This window comes from Alosa alosa, chromosome 23, assembly GCF_017589495.1.
Source record: "Alosa alosa isolate M-15738 ecotype Scorff River chromosome 23, AALO_Geno_1.1, whole genome shotgun sequence".
NCBI classification, from domain to species: domain Eukaryota; kingdom Metazoa; phylum Chordata; class Actinopteri; order Clupeiformes; family Clupeidae; genus Alosa; species Alosa alosa.
The window spans coordinates 4,104,601-4,129,777 of NC_063211.1; the positions used below are offsets into that span (position 1 = coordinate 4,104,601).

Here is a 25,177-nt window from a genome sequence, read left to right on the forward strand (position 1 = left end):
GCCACCATTATTGGCTCTCCAAGAAACAAAGTAACTACAGCCTTTCCATTTGTATATTTTACGCTCTGTACACAGAACGAACCTTTAACCATGCAAACAAAATAATCAATGACACCCCCACCCAACCCACTACTTCTTCCAGCTAATTGGTTTTTGCTTCTCTTGAGCTACCTTCTTTCTGTATTTACCACCAACACTGTGTTGCAAGACAATAAAAACGTGTCTTGTCTTATTTATATTTTATTAAGTTGATCAGAGTATCTGGAACTTTCTAGCAGTCCAATCCAGTTTCACTGAGGTAAATATGAGGTGAGACAAATACAGTCATCATACCATGTCCTAACTGTTTACATCATAGAATGCAAAAGTGGGTGCAGTGGTGATGAGATGCTTTACCTGGTTGAATGTACTAGTTTGTGCTGTGTCCCTAAAGCCTTAAGGAAGTGGTATGCTCCTTCATTTGCACTCGTTATAGACATGTGCCATTTAACAGGCAAGGGTTACACCGTTGGAAAAGTATACTTAATCCAACTGATGTGAAGAACTACAGACCTGTTTCCCTTAAACATAACATAATATTAATGAGTTTGCTAAAATATTGATAGGGACAATTTTGTCATCCAAAAATATTGGTATAGGGACATGTCGCCATGGTACCCATGCAAACCTATGCCCATGACCAGTTCTGTTGCATTTCAGCAGGTCAAGTGGTCCATTCTCAGGAACCTCCACAGACCTGGCACATCACTTGGTGGCTGTGGCTCTGTAGTGTCCTATAGTTCAGCTGTCTTTGATGGATAGATAGATAGATAGATAGATACTCCAGGGGAAATTCAAGGTCTCAGTATAGCATACAGACAACACACACACATTCACTAACAGCAGAAAAAAGTAATTAAAAGTATATAATATAAAAAAACACAACTAAGCAATAAGGACAGTAGAAGATAAAGAATATACTAAATATACTAAAATATAAATTATACTAAATAACACTTAATCTAAATCAATTTAAAAAACAGTATCCACATGGTGGGTGATTAATCAATCAAGAGGCACTTGCAATGACTGAGGCAGGGACTGAGCCTGTGATGGCGCAGGCAATGCTTACATCTGCACTCTACAGGACCCCCAGGGCACCTTTGAGTCTCTCTCTCGTCCTAACTAGAACATCATCTAAGTAGACCACCACTCCTTCCTGGAGCCTCATTTATAATGCTAGTGCAGTGCCCGTTCAGGCATGCTATTCCTGTAGAAAACCCAGAGCCCAATTACATGCTCACAGGTAGGCGTGTTTTAAAAATAGGATGATGGGGAAAAACATTATTCCAGTTTAGCATTCAGTAATGAATACTGAATATTACATTATGATAAATGTGCAGTGAGCAAAATTTAAGCGTGGATGCATTTATTACGTCATTTTGAATAGCCACTAGTGTTTGTTGGCATGTTGTTGCAAAATCCGCAGAATCATCTTACTGTATGCAAGCAAACTGCATACAGCAGGGGATCTTTATTGTTGAGGTCAGACATGATAATCATCCAACATCTTGCGTCTTGATCCGCCCTGAATGCTGATGAATAAGCAAACATTTATAAGGATTCTTTGATGGCCATCATTGAATGGTAAAATAGACACTGTTTGGTACTGTTTGGGGGGCTCTGTAAAGGTATTTCCAACAAAGTGAAACAGCTAGAATGGCAACATATGGCGGCAGCAGTGAGGGTCTATAGAGGGCCTTTTGGACAATGGCAGAAGTGCCATTTGTCATGTCATGAGGTTATGCACCATCAAAATGATTTTGGAAACGTTATGTTAAGGTAAAACAACTGTTAAGGGTGCCTTTAAAATACATTGACAAAGGCAGATCACTGACTAAATGTAATGGAGACAGTTTAATACTTCATCGTGATCCTGGTGTGACTATTTTTTGACTTGTGATTTTTATGTACCGGTATTTCTGACTTGATTGGTGTGAAGACAACCCCTGGTTGTATTCCCTTACTCACCCACTTGCAATTTACTGTTTATTTTCTTGGAGGTAAAACATCTCGACATCCTCATGGTTTTTTTCTCCACAGTTCAGAGTGGTCAAATGCTCAACAAAAATTCTGAGAGGAGGCCGTGCGATGGGTGTGGACCTAATTTGTTTTCCCCTCAGCAGCATTGCACCAGTGTCTGCAAGCCCTCTGTAAACTTTATTTCAGCAGCATTGCACCAGTTGTCTGCAAGCCCTCTGTAAACTTTATTTCACATGTGCATTGTTGGATAACAGGCAGAATTGACCACAGAACAGCAAAAAAAAGTGACTCAAGATTTCTTTTATTCAACTTAATCTCACAAACATCATTGCCATCATGTCATGAACAGTGACACATCTCCTTTTTCGTCTCAGTATTTTTTTCCATTATGCACTCTCAGACGTATGTGACATTGTACAATGCATCTCTTTTCCTCCTTTTCTTTAAATTCATTATGCGGCTCATCAGCTGGTTCAACCACCTGATGTACTTTGACACCTGTGTGTACACTCCATACTTTCCCTCACGAGCACAACCCTCTCCCCAGCTCACTACACCTGTCACAAACCAGGTATCCTTGTACCGTGTTACGTGAGGTCCGCCACTGTCACCCTGGCAGGCGTCCTTGCTTTCCTTGTCAAATCCAGCACAGAACATGTGCTTGGAAATTTTATAAGAGCTGGACTCCATGCAAGTTGCACGGTCCACATAGGGCACTGTCAGCTTCTGCAGTAGAGTGGCCTGTGGGCCGCGATCACTAACGCGCCCAAAGCCACTTATCATGCCATCTGGTTGATGCATCAACACTCGCTCTGCAAAATCACGGTCTGGTAGACAAGCGGGTAAAATGTACTTGGTGAACTTTATAGGTGTTTTCAGTTTGATGAGAGCAATGTCGTTGTGGTAGGTCTCAGGGACGTAGTTAGTGTGTGTGATGTAGAGCTCCACCGCATGTGTGGCTTCCCTGCCTTCTGCCTTGTTGGTGTTGAACTCACCTGAGAAACATTTCACACATAACTCTGAATGAATGAACATGAATTAAACATCAATTGATATCGATAAGGCTAGTATTTATAATAATATATTTATAATGTTTGTCACTCTTCTGTAGATACCTTCAAGTAAAGTGTAACTGTTTTTTGTTTACACTAGTAAAGAGCCGCATAATGACCTGGGGCAGCCGTGGCCTACTGGTTAGTGCTTCGGACTTGTAACTGGAGGGTTCCCGGTTCGAACCCCGACCAGTAGGCATGGCTGAAGTGCCCTTGAGCAAGGCACCTAACCCCTCACTGCTCCCCAAGCGCCGCTGTTGTTGCAGGCAGCTCACTGCGCCGGGATTAGTGTGTGCTTCACGTCACTGTGTGTTCACTGTGTGCTGTGTGTTTCACTAATTCACAGATTGGGATAAATGCAGAGACCAAATTTCCCTCACGGGATCAAAAGAGTATATATACTATACTAGTAAAGACTGCAAGCTGAATAGGCGTGCCACAGTCTGTCTTCGTTTTAACACACTGAAATAGATTACTCACCAAGAACTATTGTTGTGACTTTGGACTGGTTCATACAATGGGCTGCAGAGAGGATGAAATACTCATTCAGGATGGTTCCTCCACAGAAGCCTGTCCCTTCTTCATCCATTAGAAGAGCCTGACGATGAGGGAAAAAGATATGATTTGTAGATTTATAGATCGAGGGGCATATGTACAAATTGTACTGAGTGCAACACACACACACACACACACACACCTACAGATACAAAGTTTAATGCAGCAAATGTTGCATACTGAAGAAATGCATTTTCAGTTGGTGAGATATGGTGGAGTTATGTGTTTGTGTGTGTGTGTATATGTGTGTGTGTGTGTGTGTGTGTGTATGCGTGTGTATGCGCATGTGTGTGTGTGTGTGTGTGTGTGTACATGTAAATCAGGTTTTTCAGCCAAGTATACTTGCGTATACAAGGAATTCGGTCTCTGCATTTATCCACACAGTTAGAGTACACAGCTTCATTCCTTGAGTAAAAGTACAGATACCCTTTGCTAAATTTTACTCAAGTACAAGTAAAAGTACAACAGTCAGATGTCTACTTAAGTAAAAGTACTGAAGTACTTGTTTTTAAAAGTACTTGAGTATCAAGAGTACAAGAGTACAAGAGTAGCCTACATTTTCTAAATATTGCATTACTACTGCCACAGTGCTTACATTTATGTACAGAAACGTCCTACATGGAGTTATGAAAAATGTTAATACCTTGGAGAATGTAAAAGGAATTGAAAGTAAAATCAAGTCATTTTCATCTTTTTACCATGTTACCAGGGATGGGCAGTATTTCTAATATATGTATTTAAAATACGTATTTCAAATACAAAATACTATTTTGTAATTGAAACACTTGAAGCGAAAACTATCATTAAATTGAAATAGTCTGGCGAGGTGGGGCCACAGGTTGGCACATTCCCGGGATGGACCTGCTGCGTCTTCATCCATTATTTCGTCCATGGTTTCATCTCTTATCTAAATCTGACCATGGAGTTGACTTTGGTGGAAAGCTGAAGGTAATTGCTAATAGGCTGTCCCAATCAGTGGCGCCTCCACAATCCAATCACGTTTGAGAGGGAAACAACAAATTGAGGGTTTCCGAGATTTTTCTTTTTTCCTTTTTTTTTTAGAAGAAGTAACGGTACTCACAGTTAGGGATAGAAATGTAGTGGAGTAAAGAGTATAATATTTGCCTCTCAAATGTACTTGAGTAAAGTCATGAGTACTCCCCAAAAATGATACTCGAGTAAAGTACAGATCCCTCAAAATTGTACTCAAGTACTGTACTCGAGTAAATGTACTCTGTTACTGTCCGGCTCTGGATTTATCCCACATGTGTGTGTATGCGTGTGTGTGTGTGTGTGTGTGTGCGCGCGTATGCATATGAGTGTGTGCGCATGTGTGTGTGTGTGCGTGTGTGTTTTCTGCTGTTGTGCACTCTTATCTCCACCTGCCAGGGACACTCCCCTGGAGGACACTCTTGTCCTCCAACAACCCGTGTTGTCCCAGCGGATTCAGGAAGGAAGTCATCCTCGTTCACATCAACCATGCTATATTCGCTGTCAGGACTGATGGTACTATCAGCAATGCTTTCTACTGTCTCTGTGGCCGTGTTGTAATGTTGTGTTGTTGTTGTTGTTGTAGAATTTGTGCTCTGTGTGGTGTTGTCATTATCTGGGATGTAAAAAAAGATTGTCCTTGTATTCTTCATTGGATGGACAACACCACATTTAAAAGGATCTGTAACAAACCAAAATTTATATTTCAAATAAGTAATGGAGCTGGGTCCGTGTATTATTCGTTCATTTGATATTCAATTGAGAATCCAAAATGAAAAAACGAAAAAAGGACTTGTTTTTTCATTATTTGTTTATGAATGTGATACAAACCAACAAATAATGCTTTGTTTTTTAGACTTTTGATTTCATGATCAGATCAAAAGTAGAACGTTTAAAAAACGGCCTCAGGCCTAAAACTGATTTTGATATTTATTTTTTCTGATTGCTCTGACCCGGAAATTATTTACTGACTTCCATTGCCAGCTGCTGCTTCTGTTTTGCAGTGTTAAATCGGACTAGGCCTACCAGTCCGATTATACCTTTACCACACACAATTTAACCTAAAGATATATATTTAAATGAACGTTCGGACAAAGCAACAGAATCTCTTTTTTCCCCCTCAGTCGGCAGTCTAAACGAATAGGTTTTTCTACTATATGCTCGATTAGAGTAGCCAGAAATGTTCAAATGGGTGGGCACAGAAAGAAAAGGGTGGGCAAAGCCAATTTGATTGAACAGCCTAAGAGAAGCCTTGATGAGATACACCATACAAACATTAATCGGCATGTTATATTTATGACATAGTGGAATTTATTGAACGCATTTTATCACAGCTGACAAATTAGGCAGAAACATTTTAAACTGGAGCAAAACAATGCATGAATGTAGGCCTAGCTTCGGAGCGTCACATGAAACACAATTGAGACAATAGATTGACCATATTGTACAAGTGCAAAGCCATATCATAGGCATGTTACATTCATGACATGAAAAGTAGAACTCATTGAACAAAAATGGCAAATTACGCAGTCGGCTAAACATTTTAAACTTGCGCAAAACGGCATGAACCCAACGGTGCATCGCATAACTTAAAACACAAACTGAAGAAACAGCTTGGACAATCCTACTGCAAAGCCTTTCCTTGCATAGGCATGCAACGTCTATGACATAAAAAGTGGAATATGAACGCATTTCACACCTGACAATTAAATGGAGCTGCCGCCTGTTCGCGATTTGACTGATTCTTGAGCTCTCAGAGTAGTGTTGACTTGCGCGTCTTTTTTAGATGGTGAACGTAATTGGAAGGGCAAGACTGACAAGTAGACTACTATATGGCTACGCCTATGGCTCGATTTGAATTATTTGCTCTGTTTGTGAATGAAGTTGTAGCCCCTAGTATGTATCCCTAGTTTCCCTGTCATATACTGTCTTTGGTGTAATCTCACCAGAAGGCTACTGCACCTGGCTGCCTTCCAATGACGTTGGCGACAAATGATGATCTGAGCTGATAGATCTAACATCTAGGCCTACTTCCCTAACATGGGCTGATACTACATAGCCTAGGCCAGTCATTACTTCTATAATCATGGGGCAACGGTTTGGGCGAACGCGATGTTCATAAACGAAACAGGCATGAGAAGGGAGATGATTTTCTGTCGATTCAACGAAACCAAGTTTGCCATCGTTGCGCAAGTCGCACAATTTCTCGCTATAGTTGTTAGACAATAGCCTATTTTCTGTCGCTAGGGATGGCTAAATTTAAATCTAGCAACAAAGTCACTAATTGACCTGTCGCTAAGCCCCGCCCCCATTGTTACCGTGTGAAAACTCAGACAAACAAACCAGACTTGAATAGAAATACATTGTGGACAATGGCAGCTGACAGTATATGACAGCAGGCTTTGAGGACGTTTTGGTCGATAAAAGGATTTACTTTCCTCCAGAAGCTATCAGAAGGGACTTAATTATGCTATGGAGGGGTGTTTTCAAAACTTTAGAATACATACAAGGTGACAAGCAGTTGTGGCGAGTAGCCGTGCAAATCACCTGCAAAAACCACTGACGTTAATGCTAGCTAGCTAGCTAGTGGAAGATTGATACAAAGATAACGTTAATTATCTTAATAACGTTAATATTTGATGTAGTAAGAATATAGTAGTTGGTTAATGAGCATTTTCATCTTGGGATTTAACAGGGAACCTGTGCCCACGTTGTTGGCTTAGTAGCCTACATTATGTCGAGCTTTTGCAAACGCGAGAGACGTCCTGTAGGCTACTGTTAATGAAAATATACCCTGTTTTCTAGCCTCTCGGGTACCGGCTATCAGTATTACACGTCCCCCATGCAAAATGTTTGACCATGGTTATCCGTCGGGGTTTTTTGAGTTAATAAACTCCATAAATAACCATTAATTTGCCATTTTATGCCTGCTTCCTGTTGTTTCCTATGGAGTTGTCCGAGCTGATGTCCGAGTCCTGTTCAGGCTGGACTGTCATTGGCTCATCAGCGTTCTAAGGGTGGCGCTTAGCGACAGGTCAATTGGCAACACTGAGCCAGAGCCCGTCTACGGAGAGCCTCCCCACTCTCTATTAATCCCATACAAACCGAATTTGGCTGCAGTTCACCAGAGTTCACCTAGATCACGGGCGAGTCCAAAATATGGAGCTACATGGCTACATTTATTATTTTCACCTATTTAACAACTGAACCCCTCAGATTTTATTTTTCACAAAATGGATATGGATTATCAATCAAAAGTGAAATAATCCGGGAGTCATGTCCTTTCATTTTCTTACAGGTTGGGTTGTTGCCCATAACACGCTAGCATTGATGCTATGCTATGCTATGATCATGCTAATGATGACGTCATTGACACGTTTGAAAGGCTTTTTAGAACAATTAAGTGACTTTGAAAAATATAATACTCAACCAAGTGTCTTTGTCTCCCCTTTCGAATACAATATTCAAATTACTTGAAAAAAAATGATATCCCGAGAAAAGTAGATTCTGAGGGGTACAGCTCCATAGACCTCCATTTATTCTGGACTCGCCTGCGAGCGCCCCTAGATGCAGTACCACACCGGAAGCGTTCCGAGAGTGAAGGCAGAGACTTTCTAATGTGGAGACACAGTACTCAAAAAATACTCCATAGAAATGCATGGGGCTATAGTTTGTCATGCCAGTATGGCCATTGTCTACACATATCCCACCCCTTCCTCTGCAAAACGTCGACATGTGAATACATTGAGCCAATCATGTGGTGTGTTGTGAAGACATCGTGCCAATCATGTGTTGTGATCTCGCCGCTGGAGCAAGATTGGTGTCGTGAAGCCTTGCGCACGCGCAGTTCGACTCAAAGACTGTGCCCGATGAGTGCCCATAAAACGTTGGTATATGGCCGCCGAGTGGAGGGACTTGCCTAAAAGGACTTTGGTGAAGGTTCTCCCCTTATTAGACATTCTCTGACTGAGCACTGACAGGTCTAGACCAAGACTTGGATAGACTTCCAGGTCACAGAAATCAGAACAAATAAATATCAAAATCAGTTTCGGCCCTGAAGCCATTTTTTAAACGTTATACTTTTGATCTGACCATGAAATCAAAAGCCTGGAAAACAACGTGTTATTTGTTTGTTTGTATCACATTCATAAACAAATAATGAAATAACAAGTAATTTTTTGTTTTTTTTCGTTTTTGATTCTCAATTGAGTATAAAATGAACGAATGATACACAGACTGAGCTGGTGTGTAAATTGTGTTAATTTAAAAAAAAAAAAAATTACTAAATGTTACCGTCAGAATGGCAGTTTTTGCCATTTAAAGCCAGCTCGTAGCCCTGTGCGCATGAGCATCCAATTTTCTCGTCTATGACGTGACAGAAGTGGTCACAGCCACCGTTGTTATTCTCACACAGCTGAGGGATGGCTACGGGATGTAAAAGTCACAAAGTCAAATTCTCCAAACAAGAACAGTGACCTGAGTTTATATGGTATGCCCTGAATGCATGTCCAACTCAGTTAGAGGAACATGGCAACATTTTGGGAAATTAGCTTATACTCCGTCTCCCCCAGAGTTATATAAGATGATACATACCCTTCTCGCCTCTGTGTGAACTAGCATATAGCTCCCAAAAGTGACAAAAGGACTCCAACATTTTCCTATTTACATGTTATGTCTTGTATGGTTACAAATTACATGCACAAATACCAATGTAAAATGAGACAGCATTTTTTTTAAACATATACTTATCTATATTCTCATTCAGGTGAAGCACTGCAACTTAGACGGAGGGATTTGCCCAAAGCACCTGAAAAGCCCAATTGTTACCTCTGCCAATCCCAAGTGCTTTGCCTGAATGAGAATATAGTTCCAAGTATGTAGAAAATCGCAACAATTTCCAAAGAAATGTGGGCTAGTTCCTTTAAAGGCTCAGTAGGCAACACAATATCAATGGAATTATGCTCAGTTTAACTCAGGTTGGTGTCATATACACCATCACAGAGAGTTATGTATCCTATATGCTGACATACCAAATTCACAGTTGTAACCGTGAAATCCTTGTGGGCAGAAACAATTGTATTTCCCGATTCCGTCTTTACACTGGCCGTTATTTATACATGGCTGGGACGTACAAGCATCTCCATCTGTATGACCCCACAGACAGAAATGAAAATGACATGTCAGTGAACCTTTGTAAGCATTGGTTCAACAATAACAATAACAGAAATCTCTATTATAGCTGCTTTAGGCAAGTGCAAACTGATTTCAATATTTAACAAAACAAACCTAACAAAATTGAACTTATTTCTATAACTAACTAAGGAGCAAGTCCTCTCCATGCCCTACTCCTGCGTCTCTCAGTAAAGTTTTGTACAATCTTACATTCTCTATCCTTGGTTACTCGATTATCACAGTCTGAACAGCTAAAAGTGCTTGAACTGTAACAAAATCACAACATTTAGTTTGAGTGTGCATGTGTGTGTGTGTGTGTGTGTGTGTGTGTGTGTGTGTGTGTGTGTGTGTGTGTGTGTGTGTGTGTGTGTGTGTGTGTGTGTGTGTGTGTGTGTGTGTGTGTGTGTGTGTGTGTGTGTGTGTGTGTGTGTGTGTGTGTGTGTGTGTGTGTGTGTGTGTGTGTGTGTGTGTGTGTGTGTGTGTGTGTGTGTGTGTGTGTGTGTGTGCATGTGTGTGTGTGTGTGTGTGTGTGAGAGAGAGAGAAAGAGAAAAAAAGAAAGAGTCAGAGTGTGTGTGAGAGAGATGTGTGTGTCTGCATGTTTGAGTAAATGTAAAAGAAATCCTGAAATATATAATGCACATGATAGACGTAATGCACACATGCATCCACAAGCGGTGATCATCGGGGTCCAAGCAGTTACTCAAATGGGTCAGTTGCAGCACCCCCTATGGATGTAATTACACATGCATCCAAAAGACAGTGGCAGTAATTCTGCCTGTCAAATTTATTACATTTTGAAACCTCACATCACAGACTCTGGCACAAATTGTTTTGGCTGCTGAATTTTGATAGGCCATTCGCAGACATTTTGTTGAGTGAGCCAAATAAAACTTTATAAGATGAGCATATGTAACCAAGTGTGAGCATACTAACTTTAAAAATTGCTTAATAGCTTAAGCAGTTCCTGAGACACAGAAATCAATATTACAGCACTCATTTGGACAGAATTTCACAAAATGTTGTGTACATCCAGAGAATGTCGTAATGTACTGTACTGATAATCTTCACTGATCATTGCACATGTACCAAATTTCACAACATGGCTACTGTCATGGTGATAGTGCAAGTAAACAGAAGGCAAAACATCAGGGAATAACATCTAGTTAAGCAATCTATCATTTTAATTATTTCCGTTACAGATGAAAAATCGGTACCAAGCAACAATAAACTTAACTAAAAATAAGAGGAGCTTACCAAAATACACATTCCAGAACTCATCCTGATAGGAAAAAATCAAATCGGTCATTTTGATCACTAATCACACATTTCTGTGCATCAACATCAGAGTTATTACCGTATTGGTCCGAATATAAGACGAGTTTTTTTTTTTTCAAAATATGACGAAGTCGTCTTATATTTGCAGCCTAACAAAAAAGGAAAAATGAGTAACAAGTGTTTTTGAATTTAATGAGCAGCCACCATCCTTCTACACAACAGTGGCACAAGTGCAAATGATGGAGAGTCCAGATCATCTCAAACAAAGTGGTTCAAAAGTAGGTCAAGTTAACCAACAATTGAGAAGGATCTGTGGATGGCAATTTAAAAATCATATGGTGATTAATGCGATGGCGAGCCCAGGAAGACCGTCTTAAAAATGCAAACAGTATAATCAAAATCCATATGGTCCTAAAAGCGGCAGATTCCAACAGATTGATAGGAGAGTGTGTGAATATGTGACTGAAAAACGTAATAACGGAATGCTCATTACCAAAGCTGTCATACAGCTGAAGGCTTTGGAGAGCGCTAAAGAACTCAAACCTTAATGATGCTGCGCAATGGACTGTCATTTCGTCGCAGAAGTCGTGCCCAGCATTTGCCCTCAGAGAGGGAGAACCTAACTGTCTTTTCAGTGGTATGTAGTACGGAGCCCCTAAGGGGACATGAGCAAAAAAATAAATAAAGTTTAGTTTCATGTGCTCACACGGAACTTTCATATGCGCACGCAAAACTTTTGTGTGCGCACATGAAAGTTTCAGGTGCTCACGCAAAACTTTCTCGTGTGAGCACGCAAAACTTTCTCGTGTGAGCACGCAAAACTTTTATGTGAGCACATGAAAGCCTGCTGTATATTGATGTAGCCTGGGGCATTACTGGAGACAGTGACAGCTAGAGAAATGACTACAGTACAGGAGTTAGTTGTACTATTTAATCTAGCTCTTAATCTAATCTTAATCTAGCAGGACATTGCTGCTTTGCTTGCAAGTAATCACCATTATATTGTTCCCATATAACATTTAAACAAATTGTGAAGTCTTGCAATCTGTTCTGTCGCATGGGATACACCGGTTTAGATCGGGCAATTACTTTAATTTATGAACAGTTGCAAACATCTCCATGAATATAGGTAACCTGACTCTCGCCAGATGAATTTTGTTCCGCCTAGCTCCACTCATCCATCTGGGATCGATTCAGTGGAGAGGTGTTTCAGAGGGCTGGGCCTTATCAAAAATCCTTGCATATGATTGGATAAGGCACTTGTCCGTCATCTATTGACGTGCTACTTCAACCACTCACATCGAAGCCAATCCGTGACGCTGAGAACAGTCTTAGTCGCTTCTACGCTACGTCACATCTATGAAACTCCCGCTCCGCATTCTGATTGGCTCTACCATAAAATCTGGTGCCGAAATAACTCTCAACCGAAGCAATCCCAGATGGATGCGAGTGGAGCTAGACGGAGCTAGGCAGAACAAAATTTATCTGGCGAGAGTCAGGTTAGGATATGGGTCGATGTACACAAAAATGCAAGGAGAATGAATGTATTAAACATAAGGAAAGAGGATGTTCGTTTAATTCTAGGAAAACTAGACCCAAGGAGTGATGAACTCAGAGTAAGGACACGGCTCTGTCACCAAAACTACTTTGCTAAAGGGTCTAAATATATGTGGTACAAAGACTCTCGTAACAAATTGTTCATAAACACAGACAACCGACATCCTTTCTAATGAACCGGAGCTCGTTGCTGACTGTGGCAGGTGGCTGCATTCTATATATAATAGTATAGTATATATACTCTTTTGATCCCGTGAGGGAAAGTTGGTCTCTGCATTTATTCCAATGGTCCAATGACGCAAAATACTTCAAAGCGTTCACGTTGTCGGCGCAGGAATCAATATTTTTCATGACTCTTAGGTAGAGCCCTTAAATTCGCTTTAAATTGATAGCCTACATGATGCTGTATAATATAATACTGACTTACAAACTTACAAAAAGTCTTTATAGACTAATAATGCCCATTGGTCTTCAATGTAAAACCTGCAAAGCATCAATAGCTTACTTTTCATGTGCTCACGCGAAACTTTCAGGTGCTCACACAAAACCTTTTCATATGCGCACATGATAGTTTGGCCTGAGCACATAACTAAACTTTGATTTTGTTTTTGCTCATGTCCCCTTAGGGGTTCTGTAGATTTTTCCCAAAGTCCTGAAAAGGGGGTTCGTCTTATATTCGGGCCAATACAAGGTATGTCAAGAATTGCCAGACTGACTGAAATTGCCAGACTGACTGAAACTGAAAAAGCGAGGGAGGTTAAACCATTCTCTCACCGTTTTCTCATTATTCTCAAATATTTCTCTGGCCTCTTCCCAGTTACAAGACTCCTCAACACATTCCCGCTCCATATTGCCCTGCCGGAATTCCTCAAATGGGCTGTTGGCTCGCTTCCATCGTTTAAGGACCTGATTGGCATGCCGACTCTGGAGGAAAACTGGTGGGGGGGGTCAACAATAACTTCATTAAGAAAAATACTGATATCATCAACATTATAATCTTGCTCAATGGCACAACAGTGAAAGCCATTGAAACTACAACTTTTCAGGCTAGAGATAGATAGATAGATATATAAGATACATTATTGATCCCCAAGGGGAAATTCAAGGCTACATACTACTACTACATCCTTAGCCACTACACTACCACCGCCCCAAATTATAGTCGTGGTTCATCCAGCGTGTTTTGGCAAGGACAGGTATGGAAATCTCATGACTTCACCACTGGTACCTCAGGGATCAATACTTGGACCCCTTCTATTTTCCCAGCTACACCACTTTCTTAGGTGAGATCATCAGCACCCGTGGATTTTCCCAATGGATGGACAGTTATACAGATCATACTCAACTTTACCTGTCTCACCTCAGATGACTATTTCTACATTTCTTACATTATTCCCTTCCCTTCAATACAGGTCCCACTTGTTTCACATCTACCCAGTCAGTCAGATATCACTTTGCTGTAAGTATTTACATAGTTTATGCTAGTTTTGGTCCTTATGGCTCTCTATACTGATCTACTTATCTGCCTCCCCACTTCTAAGTTTGTGTCTAGATCTTGACGTGCACAGATAATATCCGCTTTATAAAGGTCTGAGTAGGCTTCTGAGGATACGGCTGTGGCCATCCGTGTCAAGTATACTCCTTTGCTGTTGCAGATATGTCTCTCAGCAGCACAAGCTGTGTCATCAAGTCTAAAAGGTTTTCTCTGCCCCTTTATAACTGTTCATCAAGACAGTATACAGTAGTTTCTGCATATCTTGTTTTGTTTAAAATTGTTGGACCTACCAAAACATATAATACACCATGGTTTTCTAATATGAAAGATTGTATCGTCCACACAATTTATGATTTTTGCTCCCTCAATTTACTACAACCTACGCACAATTTATTACCTATGCACACGTTTTAGTAAATTGAGCTCATGATATAATGTGCATGCAATTTACTTTAACTTGCCTACAAAATAAGTATTTATGAGTATTCTGTACACAATTTATGACCTTTAGGACACTGTAAGCTTAATTTATTAAAATGTGCCCACTGCTTCATAAATGTGCCCACGTTTTAGTTTTAGTAAATTAAGCCCACAATGTTTATAATGTATGCAAAATTCTACCTTAACATGCCCACAACGTCAGTTATTTTATTTTAACTTGACCTTTTAGGGGCTCCGTAGTTCTTCCCTTTGAATGCGACCACTAGGGGCATACATTTTTAATTTCCCTCCCTATAGGAGCTGTTCATTTGAGGATAGAACTAACATTATTCTGATGCTTCTTATGGGACAAGTGTTAACATTTCTCATACACAAATAAATCTATAGCATCCCCAATGATGCCTTTCTAATAGATACAACTTTAAGTATGTATTTTCATGACTTAATTAAGCTTGTCTTTACCAGAACAAATATCACAGTCACAATAATTACAACGGTCATCAATGAAATTTAACTATGACATTGATATAAAATATGTATGCGTATAATTCCCATTTTCGGAAATAGTTTGAGATGTATTTAAGGACCAACACTTAGCAACAGCAGCAAGGAGCTAAATCCTTCATAACTTATTTGACTGAAAACATCAACTTCTTTGTTTTGCTTATCGCTCCACTGATGAACACAGCAAAGGAAAAACATACCATCTGCAGAAGTCTGGTGGAGCAGCAGAAAGAAGGAAAAGGTCAAAAAGACCAGTAACATGGTCAGTCCTCTAAAAAACACTTGAGTTCTGTCCTGGATCACACTGTGAAAAATCAGATACTGGACGAGGTCGATGACCTGCTTCGCAAAAATGACTGACAAGGAGAGAGAAGGAGAAAAAAGGGGGAGGAGCTACAGGGAGATGGCTCATGGACAGGGGTGGAGAGGACAAAAAAGTTACAATCCAATAATGTAAATACTGTTCTGTTGCCTTAGGGCAAAGTCTGGCAGTTTAAAGAGTTTAGACAGCTGTGATTATATGTGAGTGTAGTAATCAGTAGCCTACTATAATTTTATCGCTGTTCATTAAAGGTGCCATGTGTAAGAATTGAGGTAAAAATATCCAAAAAATGAGCTACACGCATCAAAAGAATGGAAGGAAATAAGGGTGATGATGTCATTAAAAAAATGACAAGGTATAGTGCTGAAGAGATATCAACCTGAATTAGCATGCTAAATTACTAGCCACAGCCCGACAAGTGTCATAATACCAGTTTCGGCCATGGGAGGCAGTATGCGGGTAACATAACCGCCAGCCAAACTGCAATACACGTGTCTCGGTTGTTACTCTAGGGTAGACAAACTCACTTTCTGGAGGTATACTGCCCCATCTTTTATGGAATGTGGAGTATGAATTGATGTATACTCCTGAGTACTGGAATCAGAAATGTATAGTTTATAAAACTGAGTACTCCTGAGTACTGGAATCAGAAATGTATAGTTTATAAAACGTTTAAGTAGTTTATGTCCTGACGTTTCTGTTACATGTTCTTCCACATGCGAGATGACTGTTTTTATTTCATTCTGTCCCTGTACTGTCCCTGAGTATATCTGTGTGTGACTGATTGTGTGTTTAGAGATAAGAGGGAATAAAGTGGTTTGGAAGTGTTCCGCTGTTCTGCATGGGTGCACCCCCTGCGTCAGTAGCTATCTGCTCTGGATGAATCGGTATGTGGTCCACGTAAGATGAGATGACCAATGCCATCTCTCGTCAACCTCGAAGGATGCCTAAACCCTGACTATTTAAACTATCTGGTCACACCATCCTTAGACCCAAACCAATTTGCATATCGCCAAATCGTCATTTGACTGGTGTGGCCACCGATGTCAGGTGTCTGACACATAAATCACACTGTGAAAGCAGTTGTTCTTAAACTTTCTCTCTAGTGACCCCCCAAAAACACTGGGCAAGTCTCATGACTCCCTCTCCAATCAGACAAAATTTGTTTCACTTTGGAAAATGTTGTGAGATGGGCATTGGTGGCAGAGGCAGAAAAGGTCTTCTCTAATAGCTAGGCTATGTCAACAGCAAGGCATTAAAATCAATGGGAGCCTTTGACAATCTGATTTATTATTTTCCAAAGGATAACTAACACTCATCCAATGACACTCCTGTGGCAAAAAAAGGCTGCAAAGTGTCCTATCACTGGTAAGCCCACACAGTAGCCTATCTTCAAGCTCATCACTGCACAGGTAGAGATTTGAATTTGCATAAACAGAGCATCCACTTTCAAAGGAACAATATGGATACAAGAATATAAGAACCACTGCTGTAAAGTATGGGAACTGTTTACATAGCAAAACTAATTCTCTGATTAGTAACATTCAAACAGAAATAATCAAAACTATAACTTCACAGACCTTACTTTGAGAAGAAGAATATCAGTGAATAAAGAAAATGTGAAGGGATTGAGTTGGAGGCACCGGTTGATTTCACATGGAATGACGGTAACATTCCACATATTTTGCTGTGCCAAGTGTCATTTGGTCAGGAACATTCTATATTGGAATGCTTATGCTTGGGCATAAGGCATTGAGTTTTGATACTGAAAATATATTTATAAATGTAAATAGAATTGTAAATACAAACAAAATGCAACACAGCAGCTCAGGTCTGAGGTGGGGAGGAAATTGCCTTTATTTATTTTGTATCTGAATCAAATATACTTCGCAAGTTTGTCAAATAATTCACTCAATGTCACACATTAAATACAAAAAGCAATTGAAAGTACAGTCTAAATGATTTATTGTGTTCTGGAGTTGAGTAAGACCAATATAAATATTCTGATTATGTCACTGTGATGTTAAGTCCTGAATCAGAGGTATGCTCCTGCACCCACTCTAGATAGTTCGACACACGAGTGTATATCCCATAATTTCCGGGTCGGGCACACCCCTTTCCCCAACTCACAATTCCCAACAGAAACGTTGTGTTCCGATAATGAGTTACTAGTGGACCTCCGCTATCCCCCTTACACGAGTCCTCTTTGCCCTCGATGTAACCAGCACAGAACATATTCAAGGTTAGTGACACATTGCTGTCCCTTTGACAGTCCTGCGTTCCAATACGCGGTACCTTCAGTCGTCTAAGGATACTGGACGTTGGTCCACCCTCACTGCGACGTCCCCATCCGCTAACCGTGTGGAAGTGCACTGCCCAAAGCTCGCGTTCAGCAAGGGCACGTGTTGGCAAGCAAACAGGCACAGCATAAGGTGTAAGCTCAACTGGATGTTGGAGACGCAAGAGAGCGATGTCGTTGTCGGCCGTGTTGGACACGTAATTAGGATGTGAAATCATTTGCTTCACCATGATGGTCTGTTCCGTGCCTTCCTCCACGTCTCGATCATGCTCGCCTGTCACATGCACACACACAGAGAAACACGTGGACAACTTTTAAATTATATTCTTAACATCAGGTTCAGACATGCCTGTATCCTATTGACTAATCCTATTTCATAGATCCATTGTCATATGATTTTAATTAATAACTTAGAAACTCAGTAAACTAACATTACACAGGAAAATGACAATGTTAGAACTGCAATTAATATGGTGTCGAGGAAATGCACACAGAGGATCATTACAACTCCCTCACATTTTACCTGCAATTATTTCCAGGTATTTGAGTTGTTTTATGTCCTCCAAACAGTGTGCAGCAGTCAAGATCCACATGGGCTTATATATGATTCCTCCACAGAAACCCTTCTTGTTATACACCAGCAGAACCTTGGGGTTATAATATAATATATTAAGGCCTACACACAGGGCTGGCAATGCAGCGGCGATTTATTGCAGGCGACGGGCAAAATTAAATAAAATGTGAATCCAAGTGAATGGTGCAACGCACACAGCAAAGGGGAATAAAGGTGCAACCATAACTGTCACATCGCTCTAATCGACCCCTTTCTATTTCTCGAGGCGATATTTCATACATTGTGGTAAAAAATTCTAACAGCCAGGCAACAAAGGCAGGAGTGAAAAAAGGTACCATCTTTAATTATAATCGGAGATGAGAATCACAACCGGGGACATGTTACCAGCAACAAAGTTCCAGCAGCAAATCCAAAGTTCTCTGGGATGTGATATTAAAGTTGGATGTAGAGAAATGTATTTTGTAGCAGTGAGAGACTCAAATACTGAAGAAGAATACAGTTCTTCCCAAACGTATTATACTGTATGTAAACCATCAGCATTTTTATATGTTGTTTATATTAGGAAATGTAATGTTTAACACATGAAATTTAAAGTCTTAAATTTTTTCCCACAACGTCATAATAGAAAACAGCTGTCTGGTCAGTGTCTTTGCTGAATCGATCACAGTAGCCAGTGTTCAGAGTAGCCTATAATACAGAAAACACAGCCGGTCGCATCGCTAGTAGTGTGTGTAATAAAACGATTAACAGAATTCCACTGTCGCGTTCGACTGTCACATTACCAGCCGTGTATGTTCCAACAAACTTACATCAAAAATGGAATAGAATGAATCTATAGAATAGAATAGAATAGAATAGAATAGAATAGAATAGAACAATAAGCCCCGGGGGGCCTGTAGGTTCCACTGATTTTAGAACAGCTAAGGGGCATTGATAGGGGCGGAACGGAACGTTTTAGAATCTACAGAATAGAACAGAATAGAATATTTTTTGTTCACTCAGGTGGAAATTCATGTTTAGCACCCCTGACACCTGACACATAGGCTACACGGTGTTATCTCTCCCTTAGCTCCTAAGCATAACTGGTTGCTGCTTTATCTGCATGCAGTCTGAAATCCCCTGATGTAATAAGGCAATCAAGGCCTGGCTGACAAACATGAATACATTGAAATATTACATTTACATTTTGTTTACCTGCCAAGGGCAATGACCTTTAGGGCATATTGACCCTCCCACAATACGAGCCCGAGGATCCAACACTCCCTTCACAGTGGGGTCCAGTGGGGCCTTTCCACAGGGGATTTGCTCTAGAGAGAGTGGGAGAAAACTACTGAACTTTAATGAGAATTTGAAAAGAAAAATAAGGAAACACAGGCTTAGTTTCTTAGAGTTCTGGACCGAACTTGTAACTATGTAAAGGAAAGGAGAACAGGTTGTTAACTGAAGAAGCAGCCTTTTCTGCCTTCTTTAAAAAGTAAAACAAAAAATGTGCCCTGACATTAGTCAACGTAAACATGTTCATGGAGCAAGTTTATGGAGCAGGGTGAGGTGGAGATTATACTTCTGATCAATCATTCACTTGATAGATGATGTTTGTTTAACTTTCTGAAACATTGGTAATCTAATATGCTAACCAGCTATGCACGAGAATCTAATGTCATCTTACTAGCCCTTTAACCAGCCCTCTTTTTCAGCCTGTTGTTTGGGGCACCCTTGAGAACGTCCTCCACACATGCATTGGCCAATCATAAGCAAGTTTGTAACCTGATGAACAGCTGGCAAGCTAACACAGTAAATGTTCGCACCAGGATGAAGAATGACTAATGAGGGCCTGCCTACTATGTGTCTGTCTGTGATCACAAAGACACCCCTTCACACACACACACACACACACACACACACACACACACACACACACACACACACACACACACACACACTCAGAGAAACAGACACACACACCCATACACACTCAGAGAAACACACACACACACACACACACACACACACACACACACATACTCAGAGAAACAGACACACACAGACACACATACAGACACACAGACACACACACACACACACACACACACACATACTCACTCAGAGAAACACACACCCACCCACCCACACACACACACAGCGCCCGGCCCCACAGACACACACTTGCTCAGACATATATGATACAATATCAACAATGTATCTATAATTTGACTATAATATTGACTAAAAAATATATAGTTTTGTCCTCACCCCCTTCCCCCTCAGCAGTCTCTTCACTCAAGGCCCCATCGTCATGAGAAAACTGTAGTTATATATATTTCAACACTTGTTGCCCATCTAACAAGTGAAATGATAAAGGCCTACCGACTATTTGGGTTATAATACGGTTCAAATAAATGTTATTCATATTGTGAATCCAATCGTCGAGCATGTTACCAAGCAACTTGCTGGAGCACACCACCATTCTACCACTGCATGTCTGGCCATCACTGACTGGGCTTTAACTATTCCTCAGACTCCCCTGTTCATATCACCATATTCTCAGTCATGGATTTGGTAATTATATGCATTATTTGATCCATTATTTTAACAACTGCTTAGCATGTATGGGATTGCCTCACCCTGAGTGAAACATTTTTTTCCATTAGGTCCTAAGAAGTAGCCGTCAGCACACGTGCAGTAGCGCCCGCGTTCCTTCTCCTCACAGAAATGCTCACAGCCGCCATTGTCATACAGACACGACTCAAGGATGGCTTTGTTATCTGTCAGGAAGATCATGACATCATGACAGCTGTGTTAGACATCAATAGCATTGAAGACAGTTCAACATTAAAGGTGCAGTTAGCAATTGTACGCGATTTCAAGCCCATTTTTTTTGTCACATTCAGCAAATATCTCCTCACGATCCGCTAACTGCCCCTCCTGTGAGTACACTGTAAAAAACCTGGTCTCTGTGGGCAGCCCAGGCTCTGAAAACTGGAAACAAACAAAGTGGGGGCAGCCTGTCCCCCAAACAAAAACAAAACACTTGATTCAAATATAATGTATGTTGTTTAGGACAAAAAGCGCCTGCTAAGAGATTTAAATATAAACATAAACACTTAATAAACACTACATTGTGCACATCACTGACCAGTGACCACACCTTTAAGCAGACAGGATACGCAACTGCAAATGTCTGCATACGTACCTAAAATATTACCTGGCTTTCCTGTTCCTGTGACCCAGCTTGGTGTAGCATATAGGCCTTGGGTTTCTCAAGGTCATATGTGCTTAAGTGGCCTGTTGGACTCAAGTTGTGCAATTCTGTTCTAGCTAAAACAGGGTATGCATCCCTGACGTCAGTTTTCAATAGGTTTAATTTTTCAGCCTATACCTGATGTAGGGTAATTTGGAAAAATATTTTAGTATATTCACCTTATTCCACGCACAAACACGGGGGGCGCCATCTTTGCCCGCGTTGTGTCCTAACTTCCCGTTAAGCAGTACATCCATTGCGATTCATTGAGATAGCAGAGTTCTATCGAGATGACTGGCATCATTTGTCATGGGTCATTCTCACGTTAGGAACGTTTGTTTAGGAATTTGGTGACTTAAGACATTTCTGTAATATACCTTTCCTATCTGAAGTTAGGAGAACCCTGATTTAGGAGCGGCTGTTCTGTGATGACTAGAACTAGTTACCATGGTTACCAAACATAAGATAAGATAAGATTGGTGAGCTAGGAAGTTTAGCATTTAAGACCGTAAATGGTTACACTTTACTTGACAGTATCGACATAAGAGTGGCATGACACTGTCATGAACAAGTCATAAACGTTTATGACATAACGCTTCTGTTATTCGGTTTTTGTCATAACAAATTAGGATTAGGATTAGGATTCTTGTGTTCATGACAATGTCATGTCACTCTTACTGTATGTCAGGTGTTACCCAGTAAATAACCAAATAATACATTGGAATTTGGGTAAAAATAAAGAAAGCACTTTATAAGAACATATTATTATAATTATGTATTGACATACTGTGCTGAGAATGGCCAGTAGGGGTGAATAGCCTTGGGTGGCGAAGTACAATCTTGCCATCTGACCTCCATGATGCCATTTTTCGTTTCCTCCCAAGTTAGCCTCTCCATCCTCTTCTGCCGTGTTATCCCAATGAAGCTAATTAGCCGGAACTAGCCGACTAAGCACAAGGCGGAAGAAAATACATTTCTAAAATGGGCGTGGTGGAATAAGGTGAATACATTTCAATTCTTTCACACAAACATACGGGCATTTGTGGGCGTTTGACGGCATTTTTGAGCGGTAACCAGGCGGTTACCAGGTACGCCATGCTGTTGGAGGTGCAAACAAACGCTGCATCATCATTGAGATCACATAGTAAGGAGCTGGCTCAAGAGTTATAAAAGTATTTTGTCGTGTGTAGTTGTATAATGAAAGCACAACTTTTATAGCCATCCATGTATGTTCACTTCTGGCTCATTGGCTATGAATTTGGTAACTATAGCGGACAATTTGATGTTTTTAGAACACTAAACATACCGGAGGTGTCAAATGTTGAATTACTCCAGTCTAGATTTGTTGACGTTAATCACTCCTATGATGTATTGCTATTGTCTATCCAAAGTAAAATGCCTGTTTCGAAGTTAAAGGGACACCAGGCAAGCTTGATGCTTTTTCTCTACGAAACTCCCCCTCCCTCGGTCTGAAGATTTTTTCCTTTTCTTTGCATCTTCTGTCAAGGGTTTTCGCTGCTTCTTCACCGGCTCTGCCATTATACACACGTTTGCAACAATCGCTAGAGTTTCGTTAGCCTGCTTCTGTGCTGTGCTCGGTCGGCGGGTAGGATACACCGAACTTGCAAGTGGGATATTCTTCTTACAGGCAGTAGGGGCGGGCGAGAGAGCCTTCATTCGCCCTGTAATGAGTCATTTAACCATATACCGACTTACGAAGATGATTAATTAACATGAAAACGTTGCCTGGTGGCCCTTTAACTAAGCGCTCCGCTCTAAAATCTTTGGTTTGCATCTCCAAGTGGTCTTTGACGTACGTCTGTGAAGTAAGTTTGTGTGAAAGAATACAGTATGTTCTATAGTACGTGGGGACCTCTGGGATATTTGGCAGGGAAGGACTCTTGAAAGAGACGATAGGTCTTGAGAAACTGAGCTCTTGAGAGATAGGTCTTGAGATATTATTTGACGAGACACTTTGGGTGCTTTGGTGCTCAAACCTTGCTCACAGGTCCTCCCACTGAATCCAGGTGGGCAGAAGCACGTGTAGGAGTCTGAACGGCTTTCACAGATCCCATTGTTGGCACAGTGGTTGGTTTGACAGTGATCTACAACTGACAGGCATGAAAAGCAACATACACTCGTAAGATTGTTGTTGCAATGAGATGGTATGTTTTATCTGAAACTGCTCTAATTTAGATCATTATTATTAGAATACAGAAAATACAGAAAAGGGGCTCACCATTATATTTACTCCAAAATTCATTCTAAAGAAGAAAATTCCGTACAAATATGTACACAAACACAATGCTGTTATTCTCGCAATTTAAGCAAAGGCATGAAAGCAATAGAATTATCACGTTTCACATTAGTCACACTGATTGTAATGGCTCAGCTCAAAGCAGAAGAGAATGATATGAAATAAATAAAAAACAGACCAAGATGTTTTAAAAATTCTCACCGTAGTTTCTGTGCGCTCGAACACTTCCCGCGCCTCCTCATAGGAGCACAGCTCCTCTAAACATTCCCTCTCCAAGTTGCCCCGCTTCATCTCCTCAAACCAGCCCGAGTTGGCCCTTCGAGTACGCTGCAGCACCCCGTGGGCCTCATCGCGCACCAAGAACACTGTTAGTGGTCATACGACAACCGGCATGCAGAGACGACACACGTACACGTAGGTTAATAAGTCTACACAGTACAGAACTATCAAGTGATAAATAAAATGTTTTTGTTTTTTTTACCTGAAACTGGGTAGCAATTACAAAGCGTTATTAACAATGATGTAAGATAGAATGCTTCCAGATGCAACATGCTGATAAGACATTGAGTGAGAGATTTAAGGTAAAGTTTGTTCCTGTCTTCTTCCCTCTGTTCTTTGTGTTTTCCTGTTTGTATATCGTGGTGTGTTCAAAGTCTCTTTTCAGACCCAGCAATCTCTACAGTGTAATGCTGGAGCTAGAATCAATAGGTTAGGCAAATAATTCAACAACCAATCACAATATTCCATACTGAACAGATGGAACAGAAATACTTCGTTTCTGGAGAAAGTGAGAAAGAATTAAATTTTTTGTTGAATATGTAGCCTGTTATTAAGTCGCAAAAAAATAAACTTTTATATAATTTTGCAATAGTATATTGCACTATTCTACACCATTTTAATCCACCCTAACTTAAAGGCAAACTAAGCCGCATAAAGACAAATTGTTGGTTGACAGAGATAGCTATATTCAGCATTTCTAACAATCAGATATTTTGTACAGGACTGTACTGAACTGTACAGAACTGTGCAAAAACTGTACAAAACTGTACAAAATCTTTTGTACAGAACTGGACTATATCAGTTGTCTTCCGGGGAGAAACTGTTCTTCCTATCAAAAATCAGATAAAGCTTCATTTTGAAAAAGACTGAGTAACCATTTCACCAAACCAACAATTCTTGGAAATGCTCTCATGTAAGAGTAGTGTCTATACCAGGGGTGTCAAACTCATATTGGGCAGTGGGCCAAATTTATTGGAATAATCTCATGGGGACCGTCATTGTCATGATCATTATATTTTTTTCTGCATGAGTATCAGAGTGTTGTTTGATGATACACTCCTTTACTATACCCACCAATCAGCAAACATGTGCAAGTCATGTACTGCTGTCATATAGACCCTTTCAACAATAAAAACAAAAACAA

At 40.5% G+C, this 25,177-nt stretch overlaps 2 protein-coding genes across 2 annotated transcripts; both read right to left on the reverse strand.

The window, feature by feature from the left end:
* Positions 1–2,307: 2,307 nt before the first annotated feature.
* f10 (coagulation factor X) lies at positions 2,308–15,416 on the reverse strand. Its single transcript, XM_048235234.1, has 8 exons — positions 15,265–15,416; positions 13,399–13,559; positions 11,047–11,071; positions 9,650–9,763; positions 8,913–9,044; positions 5,012–5,301; positions 3,555–3,672; positions 2,308–3,017 (listed from the first exon to the last, which is right to left on the reverse strand). Exons 1-8 carry the CDS (start codon positions 15,323–15,325, stop codon positions 2,419–2,421), a joined length of 1,500 nt encoding a protein of 499 aa, XP_048091191.1. The 5' UTR covers positions 15,326–15,416; the 3' UTR covers positions 2,308–2,418.
* Positions 15,417–17,230: 1,814 nt separating this feature from the next.
* On the reverse strand, positions 17,231–24,405 carry LOC125288684 (coagulation factor VII-like). The gene is made up of 8 exons (XM_048235235.1): positions 24,236–24,405; positions 23,956–24,119; positions 23,737–23,761; positions 23,495–23,608; positions 20,881–21,021; positions 19,454–19,566; positions 18,209–18,332; positions 17,231–17,959 (listed from the first exon to the last, which is right to left on the reverse strand). Exons 1-8 carry the CDS (start codon positions 24,303–24,305, stop codon positions 17,394–17,396), a joined length of 1,317 nt encoding a protein of 438 aa, XP_048091192.1. The 5' UTR covers positions 24,306–24,405; the 3' UTR covers positions 17,231–17,393.
* Between the last annotated feature and the right edge of the window lie 772 nt (positions 24,406–25,177).